Source organism: Pungitius pungitius, chromosome 16 (genome assembly GCF_949316345.1).
Source record: "Pungitius pungitius chromosome 16, fPunPun2.1, whole genome shotgun sequence".
NCBI classification, from domain to species: Eukaryota; Metazoa; Chordata; class Actinopteri; order Perciformes; family Gasterosteidae; genus Pungitius; species Pungitius pungitius.
In genome coordinates this window covers 5,174,197-5,202,042 of record NC_084915.1, presented here as the reverse complement: position 1 = coordinate 5,202,042, position 27,846 = coordinate 5,174,197, and the positions used below count along the sequence as shown (strand labels likewise).

Below are 27,846 nucleotides of genomic sequence, written 5' to 3'. Positions count from 1 at the left end.
TTTGGGACATTACCGGTACTGTGAGCCTTTTCATGTTTGCGTCCACCTTTCACGCGGCTTCTATTCACAGCCAGTAAATGAAAGCACAGGAATCCCGTCTGAAAAAGAGAGCTGACTCACTCTGGTGTGGAGGTGATGTAGGGGGGGGGGGGGCAGTGAATCATCTCGGATTGTCAGTCCCATCATCAACGCCGTCCCTGAGACTCCTCACTACCGCCACGGGAGACAGAGGAGGCGCGGGGGGGTCATTTGAAACCCAGGGAGAGTGAATAAATAAATAGGTGGCGTACAAATGTTCAGCGTTGGTCGAAATCACAGAAAAAAAAACTGAATATAAGAGGGTGCATGAAATAAAGTGTCAGATGTGCAGTAGTAGTTCAGTGAAAGGATGAAAGGGCTCGATGCAGCGCACACAGATCAGAGTACGGCATCTGCTGGAAGCCAGAGCGGGCTCCAATTAACAGCAACTGAGTGCTTCATACATTGTTCATGCACATACATTTTCGGTTGAACCTACACATAAGAAGATGACAGCAGAGGTTGAATTCATTTCATTTCTAGTTTTTATTAGAAATGGATCACATTTCTACCCAAGCAAGTCATTTCTTTTTTTTTCCTCGTTTATTTTTACCTTCAATGTGCCATGCATACAAAATCAAGTGTCCATCTGTATGTGCCTGATAGTTTATATTTGTAAGGGATTAATATCAAAGTTTTTTTTTTTTCCTCTGTGCAATTAATATTCACAGATATGTACATTCAAATTAGTCAGCCTCAAACATCAGGCATCCTCGCAAAAAAAAACAAACATTAAAAGTAAAAAGTTACAAAAAACTTCAAACGAAACAATACATTTCTCTTTTAAAATAGAATTAATAACTATTCAGCTAACTTGAGTTAAATTATGATTGCTTCATTTTTAACCATAGGCACGTGGTAGATAGGTGAGGCGTCGTAGAAGCCAAATGGAGGCCATGTGTCTTTTCCTCTCCTCGCTGCAGCTGATGTTTGTGTAAACAAAACCATCGAGCTAAACTACAGTCCTTGAAAGAGACCGTTTAGAGAATAAAAGTAAAAAGTAAAAAATAAAAAAATGCAAAGGTTTCCTCTGTTCCAGCGTCTGGTCGGGTAACCATCTGATATGTGGAGAAGGAACTCCAACAGGAGCTCTCTTCGAGATGATTCATGGCGCACAATGATTGGTTTCTTTGGTATAAACCACCATGACAACTTCCAACAACTAAAAGAATCTCTTCATTTGAAAATAATGCAGTAATAATGGGACCCCCCCCCCCCCCCCCCCATTACCCCCGAACAACTCGTTTTAAAACTTTAGATTTGAAAGTAAATGACTGATCTCAGTGGGAGTGGCTACCGGTGGATCTCAGCTTTAGTAACGCGTGGGTTTAGTGTGATGTGAAGTGTCACATTTGATATTTAAGGTAGCGTCACAACAATTATCTGTGCGATTACAAGAGGAGTTGATTCAGTATTACTCCCCCACATCACAAAACATTAGCTGTGGTGCCAGTGAATAAGTGGAATAATGTGTCTATTTTACAATTACCCTTACGTACTTCATCCTATACAACGAATATGGCTATTTGAGTTTCATCGTAATCCCGTTCCACCCGAGTAGGTTTTAGTGAACATGACACGTGTCGTTACAGAAAGTTGTAGACCACATATATGTTTCGGATATTTGACGATGCATGGATCCTTCCCTTCAATAGCAGTCCTGAAAAAAACCGAACCATCGTTTACTTCTGTTGTCTGAAAAGGACAGAAGTAAATATGGACGCAAGACAGAGAGGGAGCTGGGTCGAAATTGAAGGGAAGTGGAGATAAAATGGAAAGAAGGATGGAGGGGATCGAGCTCCTCATGGTGAATAATGAGATTCCAATGTCCTGGGCAGTATTTTTAGGATGTCCACTGGGATAGCTATGTAGCCATGGTGACCCGTTTTCACCATGATCAACTATGTAACGGTGGGAGAAAAGGCTGGGATGGGGGGGGGGAGGAGTACAGTATACTTTCCCTTCAAGGTTACATATTTGGCACACTTCATGTCCTTTAGCACGCCATCTAAAAAAAACAGAAAAATGACCAAAAAAAAGAGGGACCCCCGCCGTCGTTATTATTCCAGTGTATGCACATGCTGATATACCGGTTTAACCTAAGGCCAAAAGGATTGTGATTGGGTGTGGAAAGTGCTCTTCCTCCACAGCGTCTGTCCAGGGTAACGGCAGAGAGGAACCCCCCCTCTGCTGAGTCAGGATGGGTCCCCTTCCAGTGGTGGTCCTCCGGTCTCCCAGGGCACCTCTCAAGGGGACAAGTTGAGTAGCCGGGTAGATTTATTTGGGTAATTGATAGCCAGGCTGATGGCAGCGATGTTCTTCAGAGCCTACACAATTAGAGCAAACAAAAGACAGTATGAAGAAAACCAGCAGTTATCTCGTCTTGCCTTTTCCCCAGTGCATTGCATGTTGAGCAACAGTAAATAGAATAATCCAGGGTTATTGCAGATTATGCCATCTTATTTAACAGAAAAATGTGCTCAGCAAATTGAACTGCTTTCAGTGCTTTGGAGTGTCTCTACTGACATTTGTTCATTGCTGCCTGCCGGATAAGTTGGTTGTGGTTTTTCGTAAGTGTCAGTGAAGCTGGTGAAAATGTTTGATGGTTGTGGCGCGTCTTGTTTTGTGACATTTGAGTGTGCTACCAACAGGTCAAAATCTCACTTTGATAAGGACCAGTTGTGTGAAAAGCATATGGCTGATTTAAATTCAGTTCACTGTGGAGTCCACAGAGCTGTCCCAGTCATGCAAGCTCTGCCGAGAATATTGTTGAATGGAACTAAGGGACCTTTGTGCCTAAACCTGTTGCTTTATGACTAATATGACGGGGGGGTGTCTGATGTTACGACAGGAGTATTACAAGCAGTTGCTGTACTAACACAATGTGGTAAATGGTAAATGGACTTCTGACCACTCAAAGCGCTTTAAACCTACATGACGTCATACACCCATTCACACCCACTCATACACTAATGACAGGACCTACCATACACAGTGGCACCTGCCCATCAGTAACTAACATTCACACACTGTAGTCACTGCTACAGGAGCAATACTGGGGTTAAGTGTCTTGCCCAAGGACACATTGATATGCCCTCTGATTGGAGGACGGCCGCGCTCCCCACTCACCCACAGTCGCTGCTTAAGTTAACATATTGAATTCTCCAAACCTACTTACAACCAACTGTCAGCGGTTTGGTGCTGCGCAGGCACAGTTGTTTGATCAAAGCTTGGATTGTGGCTGGAAGTCAGCATGTTTGAACCAAAACTAAAGCTGCTGAATACAAGACAAAAGCCAAGAGCTAAAAGAGAAGAAAAAGAAGTGTTTCTTGTGACTACATGTGACACCTTTTTTATAGATGATGTAGTCAGTGAGTTAACTTGATGGCTTTAGAAAAAACAATTTTTTTCCAACCATTGGACTTACATTAGCCAAGTCATCAATAGTGTTTCTACCTGACAGGTGTTAGGTAACTGGTCTACAATGCCGCCCACCATGTTGTTGTTTTCTTCCCACCACCCCGCATCATTTGCTCCTCTTAACTGCCTTCAGGCTCCTCGGCTGGATCGCAGTGTCCACAGCACGCTGAAGGCCGTGGATCACGGTGCCACAAATTCTAATTACCAAATGCATTAGTCCCGAGTGCAGACCACACACATTCAAATTCAAAAAAAGGGACAGTTGCAGAGGGATCTGCTGGGTGTCAACAGCCTGGTGAATCACTAGCAGAAGAGAGTCCGGGCCGCGTGCTGACTCACGGCCACTGAAGACTATTCAACCAACAGGGCAGAAGAAAGGGTTGCGTAATATATCACAAGACTTCAGGGTGAGCAGGAACTCGGCTACTATCGTCCACGTCAAGCAGCAATTCAACAATGAAGAGATGCCCTTAGAGAGCGTGGCTGAAGGCCTCACTTGCTCTCTGAATATCTGATCCGTTGGGCCGTTATGCAAAACCGGGGAAGCACCGCCTCTTTCAGATCCAATACAGATACCGGAGCTTTGGGTGTAAGCCGAAACAACGTACCTTTACTTTTCACACCAAAGCCAAATGCAACAGTTAAAAACAGACACATATGGACTGAATTATTTAATATTAAAAATGAATGCAACTTTGGAGAAAAAAAATCCTGAAATTAACATTAATAATATAAAATTTAACATGTTTAATCCACAACTTATATTTCAAAACTTACGTAATACAAATAGTTAATAAACATGAAACTGTATAGATCGGTATCAGTGCTTCCCTGATTAAATACAAATAAAAAAAGGGCATTAATGGCTTACCATTGAAGTGTGATTGAGGAGCTGCTCGTCAGTGGTCATGGCTAACAGGTACTCCTGGAGGATGCCCTGTGCCTGGAAAACAAACCAAAGGAGTCTCCTTCCATGTTTCCAAAATGCAGCTTGCAAAGAAACACACAAGCTCAAAAGGTTGTACGACTGTCATGGATAAATAGAGCTCCCGAGACAGACCTCGCTGAGGTTACATAGGAATGAATTCAGTAATGAATGAGCCCTGGATCCCTGACCTGCCTTCATCTTCATCTCAGCATCAAATTGAACTGTGGAATGTTGGAACGTTTAATCACAATTATAAACAAACAGAGCAGCGCTTTACACCGACAGGAGAGGCATATCTTGGGCTTTATAAGCACAGGGAGTTATGAAATACAGATAAGAACACAGAGCGGCTAAATGGGCCGAGACTGGCCCAACAGACCTGGTGACACAGTCCAGAGCCCTCGTCCTCCATCCGTCTCGCAGCACCGGACTGTTTATAGTAGGGAACATCCTAGGACCATTTGTATAGTCAGTAGTGCATGACACCCCGCTTTGATTTCCTAAATATAACGCTCACTTCCTGGGGTAGAGAGTTCACGGAATCTCAGCGGACCTGGCCGTGAACTTTGTGTGCGTATAAAGACAGAGGACTCATGCTGGAATGTGAGCAGCACTAGATCTTTAAATCCGCTGGTTCTGGGCTCAGACCTAATATGGACACAGAGGACTCCTTGCTGTGTCCGCTCATCAGCTTCCCATCATTTCAAAGTAGAGTCATCACATAGCTGTTGAACTGGACTTTATGTCATTACTGCAGTTGGTCTCGTGTTGACATGAGGTGAGGGCCAACAACCTTCATCCACGAGTTTACTCCACACTAAGCCTTACTTTTTTGGAGATGACAGAAGGTGAGCTGTGTCGTAGGGAGGGCACCAATGTTCACGGCTACGTATGTGTATGTCCATGTCTGGATGGATTTGAAAGAGGACGTGCACGCTCCATATTACCACGTATGGTTAATAAAATCCTCTTTGAACCAACACAGAGGTCCTGGAGAAGTGAATCCAACTTAAATGGTTCAAAGCCGGGTTGTTGGTGCGAGATTCAGTTTGGAATAACATCCATTGGCTTTAATCAGGTATAGACAGACAATTGTGATAAATAATCACAATACTTTGAACCACATCCAAAACCTAAGGCTACACAAGCCACCACAAAAGCTGCCACAGGTGGTTGCCGGTGTTTAGTCTCCTTAATTTTGTTGTGTTAAGACTGTAAGCTTGAAGACTAAAAGCAAGCAAAGTTTATTGGTGAAAATGGATGGTGCTGGTGTGCAAAACAACAACAACAATTCCTTACAAAAACCATCCATGCAGCTCCACAAACTGGAGGTCAAGACCACTGTGCCACTGCTTTGACGAAGGAGGTCCTGCTCTATGATGTTCCTCTGCACATTGACATGAGTCTATTATTGACAACACTGGAGTGTCCAAGTAAGGGTACAAACTGCTGTGAGCTGCTACTACCCCCTGGTGGCCACCGACGTGTACTGCTCCACTACAGCAATTTGCAAAACATTGGGTCGGCACAAGTGGAGGCACCGAATCCTCCCTGCACGACAAGTCAAACTGATGTCATTGTGCTGTTGGTTGAGCAGCCGAGGGCCTCACCAAACTGACCAGATGGGAACTAGACAGATAGCTTTTCTGGGACCGTGTGGTTGGATTGCAGTTGCAATTCGGAAACTCCTGGCTGACGGCGGGCTCATAATCCATGCAGGGTGCTAACAATTATTTGCGGCTGAAAATGGAGTCACAAAATGGACAGCTCTCTTTCGCTCACTCTCTCTCTCTCTCTCTCTCTCAGGCGGTGCGCATGGAGCCTGTGTGGACTGTGCTGTGTTGGCAGATGGCAATGCTGGGCGTTGGCCCTGAGCCCAACACAGAACAGGTGGCGAGAGGAAAAGCATGGCTCACCTCAGCGAGCTGGACATAGTCGGAGAGCGGAGTGGATAACCGCACATACAGACTTTCCCTTTCTCTCTATTCATATTGAATATATTATCAGGCCTAAAGAACAGGAACATGTTCAACTGCAAAGCCAATATTCTATCATCACAGCATAATAACGAACTCAACAAATTCCTAAAATGTCACTAAGCAACAATTCCAGCTTTAAATACAACAACACTTGCGTAATGTGGGCATGTGGCCTGCCAGTGTGTGTGTGTGTGTGTGTGTTGGCATTTGTCACTCACAATGGCACGGGCCTCTGCTATGAAGAAGAGTTCAGTGAGGGCCCTGTGAAGAGGCAGCAGCACGGTGAAACTGGTGCGATCCTGGCTCAGGCTGTTTTCCATGGACACAAAGAGCTGCCACAGAGGCCGCAGCAGCGTCAGCTCACAGGCTCTGGAGTGCAAACATATAAACGCAGGAAGAACGGTACAATGAAGGGTCAGGTCCTAAACAGCGATAAACAAAACATCTACCTCATTTCCGTAGTGACTACCAGCACATGATGGATTTAAAGCACATATGTCAAACTTGCGGCCCGCGGGCCAAAACCGGCCTGCCGGGGCGGGGCGTACAGAAGGTAGTGTGGAGAATTACAGAAAGGTCATGGTTTCTCATATTGATTAGTTTTGCACGCGCCCCTCCTGTCGTAACATCAGACACCCCCCCGTCGGGCCGCACGGTTCACGCCACCCCGCCGGCCGCCGAAACGTCTACACCTGTCGGCCGCATCATCCGCCGGTCGGATCGTCAGCGCCAACCCTCCCGATGATTATTGATGGTCTGGCCCAGGTTCAATCGAAGTGGGCAGTACGTGACCCAAACATGAAATGAGTTTGACACCCCTGATTTAAAGGCTTTTATCTTTTCTGCAAACTGAGTGTGGAGTCCTGCAGCTCTTGGGAAAATACACTAGGATAAGAAGGTGCACTGGGTCCGCTCAACCACATGACCACTACCTAGGTCCAAGCGGATAGGACCAAGTGAGAATGTATGTGCATGTTACTACATTACAACATAGGCAGACAGTTTTCACACAATGTCACTATAAAAGGTTTGTAAGGACAGAGACATAAATGTACAGGCAAGGCTGGACTCTTACGTCTGAGACGGACACTGCAGGAGGCGAAGCAACAAGTGAATGGCTTTGAGTCGCTGGTTGCCAATCTGGCGGCAGGCCACGCCCACTTGCCATTCCCAGATGTCAGCCAGTGGCAGTTGATTGAGGACTTGGTCTTCTGCTAACATTTGCTTCAGTATCTCGAAACCTGATGAGAAAGAAGGAAAAGTGCTGAAAACGTGAGTTCTTAGTTTGAAAAGCTGCTCAGTAGCAGATTAAGCAAACATGAAGTAGGAAGGAAAATCTGTTTTAATGTGAAATACCTGTCTGGAAACGTCCTCTGTGGCCTCCTGTTACTGTGAACTTGTAGCCCCACTCGGTGTTGCTCATGTCAGACATAAACTTGTAGTACAGGGTGTCACCTGAGGGAAACATCCTTGTGAATAACTCATTTGCGATCAAGTATCTATTACTAACTAGAATATCAAAAAATATAAACAAAGAATACAGAAGTGTCATAAACAACAAGTCATACAAGTACAAACAGTCTAATGACTCAATTCAGCTGAATTCTCTTCCCCCTTACAGGAGCAGGAAGATCTGGCAAAGCGTATTGGTGCAAATAGGAGCTTTAATACACAAAGCGGTTTGTGTTGTCCAATCAGAACAAAGGAACATGAGCAGGGAAGCAGATTTAACTCCCCCCCCTCGCCCCCCCAATGTGACCGTAGGCAATCGTGTGTTTACAGGGCTCACAAGAAAGGTCACATACAGAGTCCCTGCGACGCTCACCTGGAACCTCAAAATCGGACCACTTCTGAGGGGAGCCGCTGAAGTTGTGGACGTCTTGGAGGAGATCACTGCTGCTGGACATGATGAGCTCATCACAGCCTTCCTCTGTGTGGCAGCGGGGGTCACATTTTACCGAAAGGTAGATGGCTCCGGGGATGTGCACCTTGTCCTTAGGAGGGGAAAAGGTGGACACGTAGAGCAGGGAAACGGAATTAATAAAATAATAGGACGGCTTTGTTGCTTTGGTTTCATTTACATTTGGTGAGCAGCTTAGAGGTTGAAGCTGTGAACAAGGCATTAAATATCCAGCAAATGTTATAACGATCACTGGCAGTTTACCCACCTCAAAGTTGGTGTTGTTGTCATATGGGTGTTTGGACTCTCTGATCTGGACGGCCATCCCCGGCTCCTCCATGAACTGGCAAGCAGTGAGGGACAGACTGCACAGCATACTCTGGCCGCAACCCTTCAGCACCCGCTGGAGAATCTGATTATGGACGCATCATTTTAATCACACTAATGCACTAAAGACCAATAATGTAGCATGTGTGAAGATGACATTGAAACGAACGCCGCCGTCTCCTCCTTTCAGCCCACCTTCTCCCACAGCGGCCTCTCCTCCAGCTGCATCAACATGTCCAGGAGGTAGGCTATGTGCGAGGCACCGCTCAGCTCCAGTGCCTCCTCGCTCAACACTGACTCAGCGGGCCAGTCGGCCAGCAGCGACGCCAGCACATGGCGGGCGTACAGCGTGGCGATGGCCTGGTTGACCTTCACCAGGTATTGACGAACCGCCCGATTGCTTCGCACATCCAGCTCCTTGTGCAAGAGCGCAGAGCTTTTGGTGCGCCTCTGCTTGGCGTAGCTGAGCTGCAAGTCGCTCTCTGAATTTGTGATGAGCTTTTGGGTCACTGCGTTGACCTCCTCTGTGGCTTTTTCACAGCAACTGGGTTTAGACTGTGAGAGGAGGGCGAAAATGGGGAATAATGGTAATGTGCCAATGCAAGTTCATGATAAAATAGTCTATTTATACACTTTGTGCTGAACAAAGCCCGCACTTTGGATGACACAGGAATACACTCCTTGAGCTTTTGTGTGAAAAATGTCACTGCTCTCTAATACATCCTTTCAATTATGTACTTACTATGGCATTACAAAGATGAAGGATTTGTATAACAATGGTTTAATTCCTTTGAATTACTGCGCAATACATTTCTCAAATCTATTTCCTTCTTGAAATCTTTATAACTACATTAGATGTAGTTGTTTTCAGTTAATTCTTCATCAATGGGCCAATATTTCATAATTAAAAAGCCACAATATTCAGGACTAGGAGCAGAGGACAATGTGCTTTCAGCATCTATATGTACCAGACAGCTGGTGTTGCATCGTCGTCCTCTTTTGAAAAGGTGAAGGCCCTTCCTGATATAGATCTTCTCTCATATTGGATGAATTTGAATTGAACCCCCCCCCCCCCGTCGTGGGTCAGCAAAATATTGTCAAACATGTTATCGATCTGTGAGGCTAAAAAGGAAAGGAAGGGGTCTGTCTTAAAGGACTTAATTCAACTGTGGCAATGTCTATCATCCTTTACTTTAGGCAGGTTCATTCTATTTAACTGGACACAGAGAAAAGCTACCACTTAAACCTGCAACTTAAAAGCCAGATTAACTTTGAGAGGTTCCATTACCATAATCCCTTCTATTTTAACGCACCTTTGTTAAGATTTCTACTGTGTATTTACTTATGTGCTATTGTTTTTTGTAATGTAACGTTTATAATGTGAATGCATCTTTGAACAACTCACCACGCATGACACCACAATCATATCGGTGTCCACGGCCTTGGTGTTCCTCTCCTCAGAGCGCGGCCGTTTAGTGGGTTGCCACTTCTGGGCCAGCGTTCGGATCGTTTCATCCGTTTTTATCTCCTCTCCATCAAATCTAAAAGTAACACAAAAAAAGGCACAACCCATGAACATGAGGCAGCGTGAGACTGAACAGTATAACTCTTACAACGGTGAATCGTAAGAAATTAAAAGAAAGAAAGTCTCTACTGACCTTTTCTGCACCTCCAGGAAGAAGGAGTCAGTTCTCTTCATCTGCAACTCGTACATAGCTCGCAGGATGGGCAGAGGGGCATTTAAGGCATCATGGGTGATCTGCATTGGAAAAAAAAACCTGATATTAATACATCACACTTGGTTTTGATGAAAATGTCATTAACACCATCCCTTATCACCTGGAAGCAAATCTTGGTTTCCTCATCGAGGCCCTCCAAGGGGTCGGGCTTGCTGACTTCGGTGTCGTCAGCGCAGCAACTGGAGTGGTCGGAGTCGTGCTCCTTGTCCTGCTCTCTTTGTTCTCGCTCTGGGTCCTGGGCCATGGAGTGGATCTCCCTCTTGGAAGAATACAGCATGATGGAGAGAATCTCTAGATCTCGCAGCAACCACAGCTTGCTGAAGCCTGTCCCTTTGCTGCACTTCCTCACCAGCAGCTGAGTCAATCCTGACTGCTGGATCTCCTCCTGAGCTTGCTCTACTCCGTGTTTCTACCCAAGAGGAAACAACAGAGTGAGAACACAACCCCTGGAATAATCGTATGTGATCAAAGATAGTTGTTTGCAAGCTGTGAACCACATCTCAGATTTTTTTTTCTCAGACTATTGCAGTGTCCTTGGTCACAGCAGGTACCTTCAGGGTATTGTAGAGCCCTTTGAGTGCCAAAGAGAGAACCCAGGAGGCCTCCACAGCATCAGCAGAGCCATTGTCCTGGCTGTTCTGCAGTAGGTGGCTGATGATTGAGGTGAAATTGCTCAGGTAGTGGCTGAGCAGAGTCTTTGGGGAGCACTGGCCCTCGGACTGGCCTGGGAGACCGGCTGCAGTGGAATCCGGAGACTGAATGAGTTGGTAGTCCTTCACTAGACAGAGGAGAAAGCCCACAGAGGGTTAATTGCAGTCTTATCACTGGCAATGGCTTTTCAAGCAAACTACACCAACCTGTTTTCCTCTTGCGTGTCTTAACATCCACCACTGCAGCATGGTTCTTTTCTGTGAAGTGTTTGAGCAGGATCATGTTGTGCTGCTCATTGGCATTGTCGATAAACACCGTCTGGGTGCCCACACACAGCACCTGGTGCACACACGGAGGAGTCACAGCTGAGCTTAGAAAGTCCGGGGGCGCAAGTGCACAGACCTTTAAAGTGCCACATGTTCTGCCTACCTCGGGGAAGCCCACCAGCACCAGAAGGGTGAAGAGGTTGGTGCGTTCCAGCGTCTGTGGCAGCTGCTGAATACAGTGGTCCGTGAAGGCAGCGATCACTGTGCTCCACTCAGGACAAGTATTCAGACTGTGTAAAATATCTGCCACAGTGCACGCCCAATCCAAACCAATACGACTGCAAAACAGAGGAAAAGAGGATTTGCAAAACAACAACAACAACACCTGGTCATGAGTTATCCTTAGAAAGGGAAATCTTTCAGCTCTCTGACATGGGAAGGGAAACCATCTGCACTTCAGTCTCGTATGTTAGTAAGTTACTGGAATTAAAATACAACATTGAAAACCAAATCACAAAAGGCAGATTTCCTACTCATGCAAGTATAGCACGATCAAAAGGGGCAATACACCAACGACTTTTAGATTGTAATTGGACCCACTTCGTAAAAATAGAAAAAAATAGGTAATGCCATTTTATTAACGTTTTAAAATTTAAATTGGCTCTTTGTTGGCTAGAATCTACATGGGTACTAACAGTGCAAACTCTTTGTTATTATTAGTATCTTAATATCAGCTGTAATACAGATTTTTTTTTAATAAACTACAATTCATTTCCATGGTACCATTAGGTTTTTACCTGTCTAAACAGACGGCGCCCAGGTTGAAAAGCAACTGGGTGGTCTTCCAGCCATAGGTGTCTGAACTGGCTGCCTCTCCTTGTGTTAGCAGGTCAAATTTGTCAGACAGGGCCTCTGTGACGGCAGTGTCTGCCTCCATCGGAGGGATTCGGAGCAACAGCTGACCCAGTAGTCCCAGGGTGAGGTGGAAGGTCTCGTTGAGAGAGCCAGCGTTGGAAATGACCGCCCTAAAGAGCTTGGGCAGGATGGAGGTCAGACTGGGCAGAGACAGAGTGCTGCCCTGAAGAAACAAGAAAGACAACAGAAATGTTAATTGTAAAGGAGTGTACGGAGTCAACAGCAGCAAAAATAATGGATAATTGAAATAGATTTTGGTGCCCTGGTTTAATTTGACATATCTGTCCATCTATTCTGATAGCTCTGCCTAACAAAGACTCACCTGGTTCTGTCCAAAGGGAACAAAAGCCTAATATCTTGTTTGTGTTCGAACAAAAATGTGAAAGTGTAAAAATGACAATGTTTTATGGGGCAGGCTGTGTGTGGGACTATTTCTTGGCTTGTTGCAGTGAAATTCTCGAGTCCTGCTGGTTGCCTGGCAACCCAAAGGTTGAGACACAATCCTTGTTGAGACAAGGATGTTTTTGGAGGAGCTAGTGAGAAGATTTTTTTACCCTTGGACAAATAGTCCTACACTCACCACCACTGAAACTTCATATTTAACGCAGAGATATAAGATAAGTCAGCCAAATCTAAAAAACTAAGCAAATCTGCAAATTTCTTCAGCATTAAATAATCGGTAAAAACTGGTGTTTCACATACTGGTTTGGCTGGTGGCAGCATGGCTGCTAGTAGTCCCAGGATCCTCTCTCTGCTGCACTCTGAAAACACATGCTCCTGAATGGGAACCTGGGGCAGCCTTTCACATGTCTCCTTGACAACAACCGATGCTTCAGGGTTGACTGTTCCTGTGCCGGACTCTGAAACTGGGAAAGGTAAAAAACAAAACACACATACAACTGAATCGGGAAGCAAATGGAAAGTTAGAACCACTAATGAACACAACCAATCAGCGCTGTGAACAGCCTGGTGGACAGAGTCTCAGTGCTTACGTCGGACTACAGGAGAGAGGGGGTCGTCGCTGGACAAAGAGGGCGTCTGGCTGAGGCTGGACGAGTCCAGGGTGTCTTGGGCGACTAGCTTCCCTTTTTCTCCCTCTGCATAGCTAGCAGGCGGCAAAACCGCTGAAGGAGCAGGGAGAGGAGAGTCCACCTCCTTTTCCCTTTTCTCCCTATCTAATGGTTTAGTCTAATGGGGAGAGTAGAAGAACAATTGTATCGGTAGATTGCAACTAAATCCATTCTTGCTGTATCTAAAGATGTGTATGGAACAGATTTCTCTCTATTGTAAATCCTGCCTCTGTAATGATCCACTACTCTGATGGAGAGATCTCAATCTCCATATTTCTCATAATGCTTTTCACCTTGTCTCTGGGTGACGACGGGGAGCAGACTGCTGCAGTGCTGCCAGCGAGAGAGGAGGTGTCAGTGGCAGTACTGAGCTCCTGTGAAGATTCTGGAGACACTAGACACAGGTCACTATCGGAAGCAGATTCATTGGACAACAGCAGAGCGAGCAAGGCTGAGGAACGTAGTCCTACGTGGAGAAAAGAAAATATGACAAAACATTAAAAATACAGGTAAGAGGAATGAAAGATTCCATGAGACGACTGGATAAATAATGCGTCAACCATCTTTTACAACTGAAAAGAAATCGGCGTCATCTTTTTAGCATTTGTTTAAGGAAATAGTTCCACTATTTGGGGAAAAAACGCATACTCATTCTCTCTCTGACTATACAGTAAACATGAACCTATTATTTTGTTTTTTAGCTTAGCTGACCCTTTAAAATATACATCATATTATCTTGTTTGTTTGAGAAGTGCTTTAAATTCTTGAAATCATCCCTGTGATTTGTGAGTTTCTCCTTTAGCTTTAAGATTTTAGGCTAAGCTAAGCTAACCAGCCGCTGGCTTGGACTTGCCTTTTCCGGTCTGGCCCTTGAGCAAACAATCGGTGATGAGTTGGGAGCAGTGGGTCTGCAGGGCTGATGCCTGGCTCAAAGTGTTGCTGTCCAAAGTCTCCCCCTTCATCTGCTTCTGACAACTCAGTTCTGAGGTGTAGAGGGCCAAAGCTGCGAACAGTAGCCAGGAGTAGTTGTGAATGTAGGGCTGGATCAAGCGGTGACGGTCACTGATCCGTATCGTCACCATGGGGTACACTGTGATCCGATGGGTTGGCAGGTGGCTGGAGATGAGAATATTGCACAAAAATGAATAAAGTCAAGGAGGTAAACCACTAAAAACACAAGTGTGTTTAACAGCTCAAGATGGGTCACCTGTCAGGATACTTCTTTGCATTGTAACAACCAAAGCACAGATCAAAGTCTTCGCAAACGTTGCAGTTGATCCTGCTGCCTACAATGAGCCCTTGGCAGTGGTCACAGGCGTATTCCATGTTTACCATCTCATGGTCATCCTCGTGGCCCTCAGGCTTGGCACCACCTTGTTTAAAACACAGCAATACATTTTTGTTTTGTTTTTTCTGATGCGCTTATCCAGCCTCACAAGAAGTGACAGTATATGTGGCTAACTTAGGAAGCAGGTCTTGCAGAGGTCCATATCCATGCACTGCAGACATCGGTAGCGGTGCCAAGGTGCCATCCTCTCGCACCCGTCACAGGAGATCACGACATTGAGCAGGTCACAGTAGCGTGCAATGAACATGTGCATCTGTGGATAAAAGGAAGTACACAGTATTACTGGCATCATACTTTTCAGCCTGCACTTCGGGAAAGATGATTGATTATGTACTGTCATGTACCTTTCTTCTGTCCTCCATGGAGTCCTCTTCCTCGATTTTGTCATACCACTTTTCAAACATCCCGTCCATACACTCATCCATCCACTCCTGGTTCTTCTTGTAGTCAGCAATTTCATCATCTTCCGTCCATTGACTGAAAATGAATTTAAACCGCAGATATTATCTATCACCTCAGCAACTTCATTGACCAGGACACAGCTTGAAAGGGACAGCTAGATCTTTGAGCGGGGTTGTATGAGGTACTCATTTATATTCAGTGTACACAGCAGTACATGGTTTTGCTTGCTTACTGGTTCGGGCTGCTTCCCCTAACTGGAGTCATGGCGACGGGTCACACAGACTATGTATAAGTACCTCACACAACCCCACTTCAAAAAGCATCTTTGAAAAAGACTTAGCAGCTTTCACAATTAATTTGTGAAAAAGAATACTCATGAGAGCATTCATTTTTTGGCTAGCATAGGAAACCCATTAAATTTCCACTGCGTCATGCCTTGTTTACTAAAATGAGTGTGATATTACCTGATGGCAATGTCATGAACGCTGATGTTTTCCTGGGACATGCTTAGCAGGAGGTCAGGAAGCTTGATATTCAGGAAGAGGTCAAGGTCATGTACCTCCCAGCTTATGTCCAGAAGATGCAACAAGCATGTCTGCACACATGACAGAGCTGGTAGCAGGGCTCTGGAGAGAAGGAGGGTCAGTTTACTTGGGATTACATTGATCACTGCTGTGAGCACTATTTCAGTGAAATCATGTGAACGCGGTGAGCTGGAAGGATAGGAGCTTACTTCTCGTTGAGGCTGCTGAAGTCTTGTACTGCCTCAACCAGCATGAGCACCAACTGATGGTAGGAGCGCCTCACCCCCTCTCCTAGCTTCTGCCCGCTGTCTGACAACTGAGAGAAATAACTAAAAAAGACAGACACTTTTGAGTGAAATACTACTTTACAGTTGTATGTCGGCAATGCTTTTATCACAAAGCTTGGTTTTACCTCCGTTTAGGCCTAAGAACAAATCTATACTGTTCTTCCATTATTATAGACTTTGGGAAAATGTTATTTGAAAACAGAAATACTTCATTAACTGAGCTTTGCTTTACAGTGAAGATAAAAAATATTTACTGTCGTTTCAAATAACCTGAAAACATTTTCTATAGATGCACCTTGTAAAGTCCTTCTGGCATGCCAGCAGCTCCTGTAGGAACAGGATGCATGGGGCTTGGAAGAGGTGTGGCTTTCCCAGGGAATGTAAACACTGCTGGACCATATCCAGGACTTTGCACACGCTCAGGGCCTGGGCTTTGCTCAGGGACAGGGTCTGCAGAATGCTGCAGAAGGAAGATTTGGATGATTTAACCCTGAATGGTAAAAGAAAGCAAAATGAAATGAAAAATAGAAGCCTGGAGGTTAGTCACCTTGCTGTCGTGAGAGCCTGGTCCTTTATGAAGTTCAGGATGTGTTTGAGAATTGGGTAGCGATCCTTGATGGTTGGGGTCATTTGGGGCTCTTCAATAGATCGACAGGACAGGAGGCGAAGGCGTGCCCGACTGAACGGGGCAATACGGGGGAAAGGGGAGGGTGAAGACGGATCCCCAGAGTGGGAGGAGACACTCTCTGTGGAGCCAATGAGGGCTTGACTGCTTTGCCCACAAGAAGATGAGTTTTGCCCTAGAGCAGCTGAGGGCTGGCTGGCTCCCACCCTAGCATCCTCGCCTTCCCCGGACACCACGGTCTGTTTTCCCACAGCGGCGCTGGCCTGGAAGTCTGCTTCAGAGATGGAGCTAGAGCGGGGTAGTGGAGCATTGCTGCCCTCTGCAGCTTTGAAAGAGTCGCTGTCCTGCCACGGTTCTCCACAATTGGTGAATCTGAAGAGCAAGAGGCTCTTCTCAATGCACATTTCAGCTAAAATGAGAGAAACATAACAGAAGTCAGAAAAAGATATAACACAGTGGATGAGAAGAAAGAGTGGGTTGTCTAATAGCAGGAGTTATCACCTAGTGTATCCATGGAAACCTCTTCTTGACCTCCTTCCTTTTCGTCCGAAACATTCATTTTGCTAACTAAGTATCTCTGTTTCATCTCCAACTGAAAAATACATGCATACGTCAGCATAACAGTGCAATTACATGATGATACATTAAACTGCAGTAGATAATAAATAAAGATACGAATGGTGTCAATTAGACTTACCATCCATGTTCTGATGCTGTCTGCGAATGAATACACCTGCACAAACTCTTCACTTAAACAGGAATTGCAGTCTTGATTAACTACTAATGCAAAGAAAAAACAGAATGGAGATCAACTTTTAATTGACAACAATGAAGACCAGCATAAAACACAAAATAAAGAATAAATACAACAGTTTTTGCTCTGTGACTCCTGATTGTTGACCAACATTACCATAGGTCCTCAAGGCATTAGTTAGGGCTGCTGTTTGGTACACCATGGCTGCCCAGATGGCATTCACAGCTTGGTCAGTCTTTGGCCCGGCGGCAATCTCGTTCCTCACTGGCTGTTTTCTGCAGGACTGCATGAGGCTCTTCATTAGCTTGGTTCTACTGTCTGTCGGCTCCAGGGAAGGGTTCCAACGGGCAAAGTCCTCAAGAAAGCTTATTAAATCATCAGGAGTCCATGAGCTTGTCTAAAACACAGAAAAGCAACACAGCATTACAGCACCATGGCGCTGGGGAGGTCAGTGAGCAATAAAATAATATAAACCTGAGATTGGAACTCAGTTCAGCAGATTTGACAGTACCTGGCCTGCAGGTGTTTTGGTCTGAGATTTTTCCCTTGTTTCACACAACCCATGCCGCAGAATGGGTTTCCATAAAGGAGAAGACTGAACATGGGACATTTTCGCCGGGGGAAGATCCTTAACAGTGCGTACCTCTGAAATACACAGCAGCTCAAAAACATCAGCATTTCACTCTAAGATCCGTTCATGTAGATGTCAAATGTTACGGTTGGAAGGATTCTAAATAATCAGTCATTCTCAAACTTGCCCATGTTTAAAGGATTTAGTCTCACCGTGGGGGGATTTCAGGGCCAGGGTTCTGGAAGCCAGGCGACCCATTAGGCGAGCCACCAGCAGCTGCAGGTCTGACATCCACGAAATAGTGATATCTGGGAGGCCCAGGGCGGTCACGGTGAACTTGTAACCCCACTCGTTATTACTGCTATCAGAGTGGAAGAGAAACTGGAGCTGAGGGCCGGCGTCAAACGTCACTTTCTGGAAGAGCAAAGAGAAGCAGCAGACGTATGTAAAGAAACTGAGAAACAACTGGATTCTGCATTAAGACAAGTGGATGGTTTCCCATATCCTACCTTTGGCCACTTCTCACTTCCAACCTTCATGTCGTAACGCACCTTCCCACCTCTAGAGTCTGTGAATTCTAGGTAGTCGTATCTATGAAGATCAAGAACATAGAAAACAGGCTTTAAAATAAATGAATAAATCAATTATACAGTTCTGAACATCCGATTTTTTACACAAGTCACCTCTTCTCTGTCTCGCAGCGTTCGTCAAACTCCACCTCAAAGGAAGTAGCACCGGGGCAGGCGAAGATGCTGGTCTCGTGCCGGCTATTTTCATAGTTGTGAGGGGACTCCAGGCTCCACGTCCTTAGCACCACTGGCTGCTGGGGCTGGTGCCAGCTCTCCTGATCCACCTAACCGTGTTATGGAATGCATATTAAGTTATAGTCAATGGTGTCAAATATTGATCCGCATATCAATTTTGTGCTAAGTTGTGTATTTTAGAGGTAGATGTTATATTACCAGTAACTTTACAGATTAAGAAGTTACACCTAAACTGACTAAAAACACTAAAATTGTAGCACTTAAATTGTACTTATAATGGCTCTGGTCTAGTTCTAAATCAACTTATTTGAGGAAATTGCATTTTGTTTCTTGTTCTTCTGAGTTTGTATCCTTATGATGGAAATGCACTTATTGTAAGTTGCTTTGAATAAAAGAGTCAGCTAATTGACATGTAATGTATGCCAAATATACGAGTTTATGAAATATTGTGCACGGTAACATTGAGTAATAATCCGTAACCATTATTTTTAGTAGGAGAACACTATACTCGGTCTTTTGGTTCTTAGAATACATTTAGCTAATTACACTTGGATTATTTTACCTTGGTGAGAACATCAAAGCAGGACTTGTAATGGAGTACATTACAGTTGGGAAAAATTGGATTCTACCCCCACACAAGTACTGGTCTGTATTTTTACCTCTTCATTCATGCCCACACCGGGGGATGAGAGGCTATGTACATTGTGGTACACTAAGGTCTAATGTCTGAGTGGACTGACCTTAGAAAATATGTCCCCAGTATCACTAGAGAGACTTTTGAGAAGCTCCACCAGAGAAGAGAAGCTCCTGAGCAGCAAACTGTGAGGGATGTCCAGAGAGCACAGTTCCAGGAGTAAAATCATCTGCCAGGAACAAAACAAATGTTTGATTCACTAAACAGTCAACTGTGGAGGAAGGCAGTTCTCAATAATGACATAAGAGTTCATTACCAGTTGTCTGAAGACCGTGGCGAGGATGGAGCTGCCTAGTTTGTCAGTGATTTCAGCACCAGTGTACCTCCCCAGCAGGGAACCAAGAACACCTTTGATGCTTCCCAGGAATTGATCCACATCTATTGAAATAAAGCACGCATTCACACCGACAGCATATCCTCTGATCCACACCATGATGGATTTGATCAGTGTTCGTACTGAGCCACTTTGCAGCTTCGTCCATCTGTTCGGCTGCCGCATTTGAGTGATCAGCACCAGGCTGCTCGTACAAACACAAAATCCAACAATAGAGATAAGAAGCTGTAATGTCACGCAATTCGCAGCATCTCACATTTTAGTAGGATGTCTCTGGCCAGCTCCATAGCGATAGCGGTGGAGGTGCCACCTTTGAGCTGTAGATAGCACCAGGATATCAGGCTAGCCTGCAGAGCCCAGAACAACGACAGCAACACTGTCCTACTGGCTCCACTGCTCTCATCAGCCATCATCACCTCACACTGGGAGACGGGAGACAGTTGAACAGTGAGAACAATTAGAAAAAAGTTACACAAAGCGACAGATAGAGTTGATAAATGCTAATAACGTCTTGAAACAGTTGAGACATTGTGTGTGTGACAGAGGCCTCACCTCTCTTGTTGCCACCAGCAACAACGTCTCCATGACTGACAGTATGGGGCTGATGTCAAAGTCCGAGGGAGCCCCCTTAGGAGGGAGCAGCAGAAGGCCACTTGGATCCTGGTCACTACACAGACAGAAATACAGCTGCTGTAGATCCACTGTGATCTGGACGTGTACATGGATAGGATTATGCGTTTGTACATTTATGCTGTCCTCACCTGAAGTAATTACAGAGCGATTCAAACGTCACCTTCACCGACTCTGGCTGATCCTGTCGGGTAATGTTTTTCTGCAAAAGGCACATTACATTTTCTGAACCCGCATATTATCATATTATTATTAACTTTCATAAACTCACCATCATGTGGAAGAGTTTGTCCCGCCTGTCGTGTTTATCGGGGAAGAAAACCGCTGCTCCATTAAGAATGGCTTTGAATGCCTCTTTCTGCAACGCTTTTTCCACTAATGTCTCCCCTTCTGGACCATCCACAACTGAAACACAATTATCACACGTAGTATTGCTGCATAGATTTCCCACAGTTTAGAAATAAATTACAATGAGCCACCACCATGGAAACTGTACTAAGGAACTCAATCGTTTAAAGTCACTACAAGGAGCCGGTTATTAAAACCGTCTGAATTTACCACGGACGCTTCTCTCTGACAAGATTGGCTATATCAATATAGTTTTTTGATGGCTGTCATGGGGTCTAACATTTTTCAGCCAATGAAAGCACTGAAAACCAATCCTGAATGTAATAATTGTCTATTACATTTATGAAATGCTCTGCGGAATGTGGAGTTGCCATGAATTTACACGTTGACGTTGTTTCAACACTTTCATACTAGGCTTATTAATCTTACATAGCAATATATAGAGTCAACTCTTTTTTATGCTACGCTATTGCCCAGGTGTGTTCTGCGAACAGATGTGCTTAAGAAATTAAAAATGTAAAGATCCTTGTAGTTTCTTTCATGCATATGTGACCATTGAACCACTTGGATGAAAGCTGGCAGGTTCTTACCGAGGCAGAGGTGAGCGTAGAGTTCAGAGACCGCCCTAACAGATTCAGGCACTGGCTCTGAAGTGCTGGACATGGACGAAGAAGCCGCTGCTGTGGCTCCCTCATCTGGCCCTTTGCTGTCCTCCGGGCCCCGTGGCTCCAGCGGGTTGGGCAGCGTGGGGAAACAGTTCTGCATCAGTTGGAGCAGCAGGACTCTGCTCTTCAACACCTCTTCTCCGTCACTGAGACAAAGACAGATGCTCGATTTCAGGGGAGGAGCTGATATGCCTGCAGGTATTCCAGAGCTTGATCCGGTTAGAAGGTCATTATTGCTGTACTTATGGGAGTGCAAAAGAGAAACTAAGCAGTAACAGTATTGCTACTCACATCTCCCTGAGTTTACTGTAGAAGTTCCAAAAGATGTTCAGGCCGAGACCACTAAAGTCCAGAAGATACTTCTGCTTGAAGTTAGAAGCATCCTGCAGAATGAGAGGGCGACCAAATTTTTTTTTAAAAACACAATACATGAATATAAATTGCCCATTTTACCCTCAACAGTACAGTAAAAGGACATTGCGTTTCTCTTAATAACAATAAGTGAGCAGTCATAAAAATAAAAAAATGAAGAATGTAGAGAATATTAAGAACACAGACTAAGGCAGAGTCTCTATTTCAGGCAAGTGGTACGTTGAATACTAATATTTCTTATATTGTTTCTTGACACAAAGAGGACATCACTACTTGATGATCATTTAAAAAGAATAATACGGGAAAGAATAGTCGTCATTGCAGAGTGGTTCAAATAAAACACCTAATACAGACAATTGAGACACTTGAACATTTTTCAGCTATAGAGTGGAATCTCAACATAGTCACACCAAAGTGTATTTCTATTCGACATTACTGCAGTTGTTAGCAGTCACCATGTCGCGTGTAAGCTGCTGTATGAAGAACAGGGTCTTGTTAAGGAGGCAAAGGCCAGTGACAGCATCACAGTCAAAGCTCTCCCCCTCAGGACTGAGGCTGTCCAGGTCTCCGAGTCTCTCTGGTCCTGGACAAAGGTAACCACTGAAGGTGAGGGACTGCACTCCTAGGCGCTCGGCAGAGTCCTGCCTGGTACGGAGGAACTTAACCATCACAAACTGGAGAGATGAGGAAAAACCCAGGAAGTAGAGGTGTGGTTACTTGAATAATAGCAGCAAATGGAAAACAAAAAGGAACTGACTTAACGTACTAGTAACGTGAATATGTAGCCATCCCGGTTCTCTTTTTATTGCATTTTAGAAATAACACTCCATAACAAAAGGTCTAAGTCATAAACAGCGTTGTGGAATTCAGTAATCCGGTTAACATGTGAGGAAGAAAGGACTTAATGTGTCCTCAATGCAGGGTGTACCTTTGCAACGCGACACTGCTGCAGCTTGATCTCAACATCGTTCCAGTCATCCTCAAGCTCAAACCAGCCAATCGGCTCGTCCTCTGACTGTGTTGGAATCTTCACACTGCAGGTCAGATGACAAAATGGGGCCACTCACATGAACTACCAAGGCAGAACCCCACACTGCCGACGGGGGCAAAACTCACACAAACTAATTCTTATTAGGTTGTCCTGCATGAAACACTTTTGGCAGCACTCTCCAACGCCAGAAAAATAGTATTCAGAAGGCTTTAGAGGGCTCCTTACTTGTCTTGCACAAACTCTTTGTAGTCCTTGTAGTCCCACGTGTCATACTTTTTGAACCTCTTAAAATGTTTCTCTGCGTCAAAAGCATCTTCCTCCTTGTAAGCGAACACCAGGCCGAATTTGGCTCCAATGGCTCCTTTTCGCACCTGAGCACACAAACCGGAGAGTAAGCGAAGTGCAGAGGAAGGAACATTTTCCGAAGAAATGGTGACATCAAAGGGAGCCTTACTTTGATCTTCATCTGCGTGATCTGGAAGTTACTCTGGTCCTCTGTCGACAGGATCACACTGGCCTTCTTCTTGCCACTTTCTGTGAGAAACCCTTTGGAGTGGCAAAAACATTTTGTAATGTTTAAAGGCTTGTTCACACTGTATTAACTAAATATCACTGTTATTTTATCATCGAATAAGGATGCTGTCAGTTGTACCATCACCAGTGGAGGATTCTGTAAGCATGTTCTCAGGTCCTGACTTCTCCTCTTTACTCTTCACATCACAGGCCTGTAGGTGCAACTGGAGGGGCTTCCCTGTAACAAGCATTAGGGCATTTTCTTTGAAATTTAAGTTGATTGTTGTGCATAAAGTTTATCATTCTTCCTATATTGGGAGGCAAGATTGACCACACTCAAGTGCAACTTTGTATAATGTTCAAAACCATGGCACATGGAGCGTGGTTTTGAAGCGTCCTTGAGAAAGACACCTTGCGGCAGCACACTGCTCCGACTGTGTGGGATGGATTGAGTTCAGAAAATAATTTCCCAATAGGAATTATAAAAATATACTTTCTTCTACTACTTATTGTAACCACTTAGCCTTTTTAACTAAGTAGACATTTAATGTGTCTCCTCTTTGTAGGAGGAGCACTTTCTCTGTGTGTGTCTCTCTCTCTCCCCCTCTTTGTGTTCTAAGGTTTCAAATGGCCTTGTGTAAATGAGAGTAAAGCAGAGCGTTACCATTGCGATTAAGTAGCCGCAGCCTAACGGAGGCCAAAGACACGATGAGGGATGAGGCCTTGTACTCCATCTTTAAATGATCGCTGATGCAGGACAGGGCCTGGAGCACTTTAGCCACGCTGCCTCTGGCCAGAGCAAAGGCCAGGAGGGTTAATTCTGCATCGGGACTAACACAGCAGCTGCAGAGGAGCAAATAAACCAACAAGTCAGCTTTGAGGTGCAATTTGTGTCATTCAATTCATCTTTTGAGTCTCTATCTTGTGTTAGTGTTGGACCAGATATGGCCACACATAGTCATAAATCCTAGACGTTACGTCACTCTTGGATTTGCTGATACATTTTTAAGTCGTTCTTAAAACAATACTCGTATGCCTATATGTACATTGAAAGCGATTTTGGTTTCATTCCATAATTCCAACTGTTCATGCAGGCTGCAAAGTATTATTTACTACAATACTGCTAAAGCAAAAATATAAACAGAAAGCATATTTGAACAAGATTGTGTAGCCTCACTTACATTTAATTTTCTTCAAGAATGGAGCTCTTTCTATGAAGCATCCTTTTATTGATTTAAATGATCTAGATTTTAAAAAATCCCTGTCGTATCATCTTGAAAAATGTTGACTATATGTGTGAATAAACATAAAAACAGGAATTATGGTTTATAATTAACCGGTGAGATTTTTTCAGTCATGTCACTGCTGCTGCTGCTAATGTAAATGACCAACACTACATCAATGGGAACGGAAAAGAGTTTTATCGCCCTGGTAAATCAATACTTTGATTTTAGCCCGTTTTCATTGTGATGGTGTCAGCATTACGAGCTGCGCGTGGCAGTGATGGGTGAGTGTGCTTATGTAATCCCTACAGGTGCCTTACTCTGCTATCCTGAGGAGAAATCCATCCACCTCCTCAAGGATGTTCAAAGAGAAGAATTTGGGGAATTCTGTGGACGAGGGTGTTAGAGACAACGGTGGCATGTGTCGTAAGGCTTTTCTAGGAGAAAAACAGCACAGGAACAAAGGACCTCAGAACCCAAGCACTTCACTTATATACATTCTTAAATTATTTCTCAATTCAAAACCTTAACGGGTGTGTCTTACTGTGTACTCTGAAGAACAGTCTGAGCCAGAACAGGGTTGGTCTCCATGGATGCGGTGACCAAGGAAGTGAGGAGAGACAGGTACCAGATGGCTGAAGCATCCGAAACAGACACCTCTTTACTCTTGGTAATTTGATAGCCCAGCGTCTTCAAGCCATGAATCCGCGTGTCACATCCGTCGCTCAGGCACCGTTTAATGTTGATCTGGATGTCTGGGGTTTGGGGCCGGTAGAGAAAAATGCAGTTAGCAGCCTAATGGAATACAATGCATAATAAAATGTGCCGATGGGTGGCTTTGCCCTCTGAGAGAGACATAAAACATATGTAGATTGAGGAAGATACAAATGAAACATATAAGAAATATGAGGAACTAAATCCAGTGCAAAACCAGCCAATAAAATTTTATCTGGCTCACTGTGATTTAGCAAATAATAAACAGTTACATGATCAAAACATATTGATGAATTCGTCACCATGAGCCGAATATCTGCTAGCTATTATTGTGCTCAAGGGGTGTGGTTAGACATCTTTGAGATGGTGATGGTAGAAATCAAGAGTTGTATGGAGGCTTGCAAAAGGATTTAAATTGAAGCATTTATCCACTCCACTATATATGAACCCAGCAGCTGCTGCTCTTTTGGAAACGGACATAAGCTCTGTGGTCACAGGAGGGTTTTAAATGGGAAATAAAAATCATCTACAAGTTGTTCAGAGAAGCAACACACAAGCTTGAGATAAATAAACACTCTTGGGAGCAGACAGACTGACAAGTGGTGACTCACAGGGGTGTGTGATGTTGGCATTCTCCAAGAGGGCTACATAGCCTGTGACATTACTGGGGATCCGGATATCTCTGATCTCCTGCAGGGAACACCGTTTCTTCCCAACCGCAACGGAGACCAGCTGAGGCATGTAGCTGTGGTCATTAGAAGCTACCGCAATGGCCAGACGTCTTAAAACCACATCAGGTTTCATTTTTAACCTGGGGGAGGCAGAAAAAAAGTGAATTAAAAAAAAAAAGGGTTTCCAAATTAAAATGCATCATATGCATAGGCTCCAAAAACGTATCGCAAGCCTTGAGCAGACATGACAATCAGCCGCCGGGCCCAAAGTCACAGAGCAGTCGTCCCTTGCCTTATCCAGTGCGAGCGCGCACTGCCGTCCGACTGCCAGAAAGATGTGGTTTCCCCCTGTGTCATCTTGTAGACGTCTGGAACGTTGGATGAAGCTTCTATTGTGCTGTAGCACTGTGTGACCACCTTGACTTTATCCACCTCTGGATCACGGTCCAGCTCTGCTCGGTACTGGATATCCAAATCTGAGAGACACAAATACACGCAAGGACAACTCTCTGTAAGACGCCTAGCACTGGGAGGCTCAAATCCGTACAGCATCACCATATTCTTAAAATACACACGAGAACATTCAGTTTAAAGAACTTCAATCAGCTCTATTCAGTCACTGTATTGATATGAAGTGCTGCCATTCACCTTTCTCCTTCTGTAAGATGACTTCCAAGAAGTCCTGCACCACACTGGACCTCATGGTGCAGATACTGTTGTAGCCCTCCAAAAGAGGGAAGGGGATGGCACTGCTGGGAATACGATTTCGGTGCAAGAATTTAAGGATTTTAGAGGCATGTGCTCCTAACCGGTCTTTGTTCTTGGAGAATATGTCAACAAAACCTGTGGGGGGAGGGAAAAAGAAGAGGGGGGTGAACTCTTAGGCCAACAACACCTATTCAAATAAAGGTTCCAATCGTGATGAACAAATCCCATCTCATACCTGGAGTTAGAGAGCACGCCTGTAGCTGTCTTATCACATGACTCAGCTCTCCCTTTAGATTAGCTCCATTGGAGTTCTTTAGTGCAATCAGCATACTCTCAACATCCACCACCTCATCCCCCTCCGCATCGAACTGTCCAAATGCCTGTGACGGGGACAAACAGAACAAATGATGACACTTTATACACAAACACACTCCCTCTCATTCCTGCACACCATCCCAAACTATATGGATAGAACTTAAAGTTGCCCATGTTCATTGGGATCGCGATATGCTCTGCCTCTATTGGTTGTTATAAAGTTTGGAGTGCATGAATACATTAGCAGCGCTACCTCTGAATGCTCACAGAGGTGCGGTGGCATTCCACGTCAACCCACACAAAAAGAACACATTCATCAGTCAGCCCGTCTGCAGCTTTTGGTTGAACAACAAATGTCAGCCAACAGACAACAAAGCAGCGTGTCAACAGTGACAATAAACATGACCAATAATGGTGATTGGTCTGACTAGTCACATATAAAAGGAACAGATTATAGGAGGTTGGGTCCTCTGTGGGTTATCTTAACAACTTATCACTCATCATTAACTGGCGTGACAACAGCGTTTGATCACGTTTCCTCATTTCTGAGACAGCAACAGTTCGCTATATGATTAGATACCTCTTCACACTCATCCCTCGGGGCGTCTCTGCTCTCCAACATCTCACAGAATTGCTCCACATTGACGGACTCTTCTCCCCGGTTTAGCCGGTCTTCCAGCCACCGCACCAGGACCCCCTCGTTCCCGGCCAGGACGGACTCCCGAATGGCGACACCGGAGTCGCTAATGCGAGCCGCCGCTTCTCTTAGTTTCACTTGCTCTAAGAGCACCCCGGAGCTCGGCGGTCCGCCGGTGGGCGCGGGCGGGTTATTCGATCCCCTTCCGCTTCTCCCTGAACCGGAGACACCGCCGCCTCCTACACCGACGGCGGTGGCCGCAGAGGCCAGACTGTCTTCCGCGAAGCCGGGACTCTCCGTTTCTACGTCTTCCTCGTCGCCGCTGCATCCGCCGCAGCCGCTCTCTGCGTTCCCCATGTTAGTTTTCGCCGACCAAGGGCTCCCGGAGAACCTCTGCGGCCTCTGTGGGTTTCGCTTTTACGACGGTTGGACCGGTCCGTACACAGGCCACCTCTCTTTAACCAACGGCTGGAGCTTTGCCTC

At 45.0% G+C, this 27,846-nt stretch overlaps 1 protein-coding gene across 3 annotated transcripts; it reads right to left on the bottom strand.

Annotated features, from left to right (window-relative positions):
* Window positions 1-540: 540 nt before the first annotated feature.
* On the bottom strand, window positions 541-27,846 carry zzef1 (zinc finger, ZZ-type with EF hand domain 1). Of its 3 annotated transcripts, none has more exons than XM_037467754.2 (54): window positions 27,307-27,846; window positions 26,647-26,791; window positions 26,352-26,546; window positions 25,996-26,179; window positions 25,644-25,843; window positions 24,863-25,073; window positions 24,639-24,755; window positions 23,760-23,938; window positions 23,235-23,333; window positions 23,037-23,128; window positions 22,808-22,953; window positions 22,520-22,625; window positions 22,047-22,265; window positions 21,511-21,602; window positions 21,145-21,365; window positions 20,478-20,611; window positions 20,338-20,408; window positions 20,129-20,243; window positions 19,833-19,998; window positions 19,499-19,620; window positions 19,289-19,411; window positions 18,468-18,637; window positions 18,294-18,375; window positions 17,997-18,198; window positions 17,725-17,858; window positions 17,370-17,610; window positions 17,157-17,239; window positions 16,961-17,051; window positions 16,382-16,868; window positions 16,130-16,294; window positions 15,757-15,876; window positions 15,488-15,649; window positions 14,966-15,098; window positions 14,736-14,874; window positions 14,481-14,646; window positions 14,127-14,389; window positions 13,567-13,739; window positions 13,196-13,391; window positions 12,906-13,069; window positions 12,086-12,366; window positions 11,452-11,626; window positions 11,229-11,361; window positions 10,923-11,149; window positions 10,472-10,780; window positions 10,291-10,391; window positions 10,038-10,173; window positions 8,828-9,187; window positions 8,574-8,717; window positions 8,231-8,399; window positions 7,762-7,860; window positions 7,481-7,646; window positions 6,624-6,774; window positions 4,370-4,441; window positions 541-2,405 (listed from the first exon to the last, which is right to left on the bottom strand). In XM_037467754.2, exons 1-54 carry the CDS (start codon window positions 27,718-27,720, stop codon window positions 2,325-2,327), a joined length of 9,126 nt encoding a protein of 3,041 aa, XP_037323651.2. In that variant the 5' UTR covers window positions 27,721-27,846; the 3' UTR covers window positions 541-2,324. The 3 variants fall into 3 exon arrangements, with proteins under 3 accessions (XP_037323651.2, XP_062414058.1, XP_037323652.2); XM_062558074.1 differs by having other exon boundaries at window positions 12,906-13,063; XM_037467755.2 differs by having other exon boundaries at window positions 17,157-17,236.

What these genes read in the sequence shown, in the direction of transcription:
- zzef1 (XM_037467754.2), bottom strand. Translation starts at nt 27,720, where the DNA reads ATGGGGAACGCAGAGAGCGGCTGCGGCGGATGCAGCGGCGACGAGGAA. An exon ending in GCGCGCTCGCACTGGATAAG is followed by an intron (nt 25,844 to 25,995) that starts GCAAGGGACGAC and finishes TGCCTCCCCCAG; the next exon opens with GTTAAAAATGAAACCTGATG. An exon ending in GGCTCTACAATACCCTGAAG is followed by an intron (nt 10,781 to 10,922) that starts GTACCTGCTGTG and finishes CCTCTTGGGTAG; the next exon opens with AAACACGGAGTAGAGCAAGC.